General features: G+C 34.8%; 1 protein-coding gene across 2 annotated transcripts; it reads left to right on the plus strand.

Annotated features, from left to right (window-relative positions):
• The first annotated feature begins 193 nt into the window (after positions 1 to 193).
• Positions 194 to 2,471, plus strand: LOC110035414 (transcription factor bHLH74-like). 2 transcript variants are annotated; one of them, XM_020739647.1, is made up of 8 exons: positions 194 to 844; positions 919 to 1,131; positions 1,217 to 1,282; positions 1,390 to 1,458; positions 1,668 to 1,736; positions 1,831 to 1,968; positions 2,032 to 2,136; positions 2,245 to 2,471. In XM_020739647.1, exons 1-8 carry the CDS (start codon positions 554 to 556, stop codon positions 2,251 to 2,253), a joined length of 960 nt encoding a protein of 319 aa, XP_020595306.1. In that variant the 5' UTR covers positions 194 to 553; the 3' UTR covers positions 2,254 to 2,471. The 2 variants fall into 2 exon arrangements, with proteins under 2 accessions (XP_020595306.1, XP_020595307.1); XM_020739648.1 differs by having other exon boundaries at positions 199 to 844; positions 922 to 1,131; positions 2,032 to 2,471.
• Positions 2,472 to 2,496: the final 25 nt, after the last annotated feature.

Consider the following 2,496-nt stretch of genomic DNA (forward strand, 5'->3'; position numbering starts at 1 on the left):
TTTTTTTTTTTTTTTCAGAAATCTAACTCTGTGTTAATGGTTAAAATATGATATTAGAAACCAACCTTGTTTGTTTTCTACACCTCCCTCCTCGACTGCTGTGTGCATCTGCATACTAATAGTATTTTTTCTTCCTTTTCTTTAAGAAATATTAGCTTTTCAGCCAGGTGAGTCATTTTACAGTATTACTATATTATAAACATTTTCTGCTGTTTTAATAATCTATCCAGCTGGTGCATGGTGATAAATATTCCTTGAGAGATGGATGTCTTTATACCTTATGTTCTTAGGATTCTGCTACTGAGAGCCTCTTTCACTTTCACACTTTAGCATAAAGTTACCATTTTTTAACTTGTTCCTTATTGAGTCTCGCAAGAAATTATCAGTCCGACTTTTTTTTCTTCTTCAGTCAAAAGCCTTATCGAGTATAGTTTTTGAAGTTTTTGTCTTTTAGGAACGTCTATGTTTTGAATTTATAACGCTTGGAATTTTATGATTTGTTGCTATAGCTAACCACCGAACAATTTTTTTCCACAAGGAAGTTTCATTCCAAATGGCGACTCCATGTTCATCCATGAATGGCACACAACAGTTCATGGATGCAGATGAAAATGTGCTTAGTTTGGCGAAGCAGTCTGAAGCGTTTGAGGGCTCTGATAAACCCTCCTCTCAGATTTTGATGGTGAGTGCTTTTGGTTTATCAGGAAGGAGTCAGATCTATGAATCTCTTTGCCCTGCTGATTTCACCATGGAAGACAAACAAATGGAAAGGAACCCCAAAGGAAAGAAAAGAAGAACAATATCAGAACTTGCTGGCTTTTTACCACAATCTCCAGCATCCAAGGTTCTAACAATTTCTTGTTCATCTTTTTTCACAAATTACAACTTTCTTATGAGAAGTTTGCTGATGCAAAATAGCAGAATGATGATTCACCTGACTTGTTCAAGAGCCCATCGGAGAGAGATGTGAAAAAACAAAAGAGTGAATTGTTCCCTGGTCAAATTTCTGGCAAGTTAGCTGTTAAGCAAGCTAAAGAGGTCTCTCAAGACGGTGATGATTCCAAAGAAGCATTTATTCATGTTCGGGCCAAGCGAGGCAAGGCTACCAATAGTCATAGCCTTGCAGAGAGAGTAAACTCTTATATGCTACACTTCCAAGTAAATTAAGCCAACTCAACCCTTTGTTTTCTTATAGTTTAAATTTATTGAATTGTAGGTGAGGAGAGAGAAGATCAGCGAGCGAATGAGGATTCTTCAAGATCTAGTTCCAGGATGCAATAAGGTCATTTACACCGGCTTTGTTTCAAGTAGACCTTGTTATCAAATTTGGATATTTTGGATTTTTTTTTAGCTGGTTTTTGTGATTTTTCTTCTTCTATCATATCTTAGATTACTGGCAAAGCAGTGATGCTTGATGAGATTATCAATTACGTGCAGTCATTGCAGCAACAAGTTGAGGTGGGCTCTTTAAATGACAATATTTTCAAACATTACAATTCATGAAATATATAATTTCTTATTACAGAACTTCTTTTGAACTTGGTGGTGGTCATTTTGCAATAAGCATTTTACTGAAGTTTTATAATTACTTTTTCTATTCCTTTATTAATGTTTTTTCCCTTCATCTTTACTAAGATTTTTACAATGAAATTCATCCTTAATTGCAGTTCTTGTCAATGAAGCTTACAGCTGTTAACCCAGAAAACTTTGATATTGAGCAGAATTTTTCAAAAACTGTAAGTCGGATGGCTTGGGCCTTGAAGAAAAAACTAAAATTTTATTATCATTAATGCCAAAAAACTTCATCCTTTTAATGATTCTTCTTCTTAGGCGCGACATGGAAATCCTTCATTCCTAGGTCTCAGTCCAGCTTTTAGCACTCCATATACTAATTATCCTGGAGCAATACAAATTCCTTCAGAAATGCTTGTGGCTGCTACCATATCTCAGCTTTCCTCCATTGCTCAGGTAAACTTAAAAACACTAATTGCATTTATCTCTTCTTTATTTTTATAAATATTTGATATTCAGATAGAACATATATGGGATGAGGAGATCCAAAATGCAATTCAGATGACTTTCATCCCCCCTCCACAACCTGTCAGTAACTCCGGAATTCATGGAAGGGATCCAAAGGTTCTTTAGAAACTATTTTCTCCTTAGACAAGTTAAGAGAAAAGAGCCGGTGTTTCAGAAATGGAGATCTCTTGTTTCGTTTTTGTGATCAATCATTTATCAGTGCAGGTTCTATGAAAAAGAAGGCTTCCGTTGAAATTATAACTGGATAAGAGTATAAAATGGAAATAACTCTTCTCTGGTTTTTGAATGAATCAAGGGAAAATAAGTGTTGTATAGCACACGGTTTTAACAATTTCTTCAAATTTTAGATGAAGAAACCACAAGGTGATGCATGCTGATCATTTGTAGCCACATATTCTTCCTGATTGGTTCAATATATTACTGTTTCTACTGGTTTTTTATTATTTTATTTTTTTT

The sequence above is a fragment of the Phalaenopsis equestris genome, unplaced genomic scaffold (genome assembly GCF_001263595.1).
Source record: "Phalaenopsis equestris unplaced genomic scaffold, ASM126359v1 Scaffold197649, whole genome shotgun sequence".
Lineage (NCBI taxonomy): Eukaryota > Viridiplantae > Streptophyta > Magnoliopsida > Asparagales > Orchidaceae > Phalaenopsis > Phalaenopsis equestris.

Coding starts and splice junctions, on each gene's coding strand:
- LOC110035414 (XM_020739647.1), top strand. CDS start 554: ATGGCGACTCCATGTTCATCCATGAATGGCACACAACAGTTCATGGAT. Junction 1,132..1,216: donor GTCATAGCCTTGCAGAGAGA/GTAAACTCTTAT, acceptor ATTGAATTGTAG/GTGAGGAGAGAGAAGATCAG. Junction 1,737..1,830: donor AGCAGAATTTTTCAAAAACT/GTAAGTCGGATG, acceptor TCTTCTTCTTAG/GCGCGACATGGAAATCCTTC.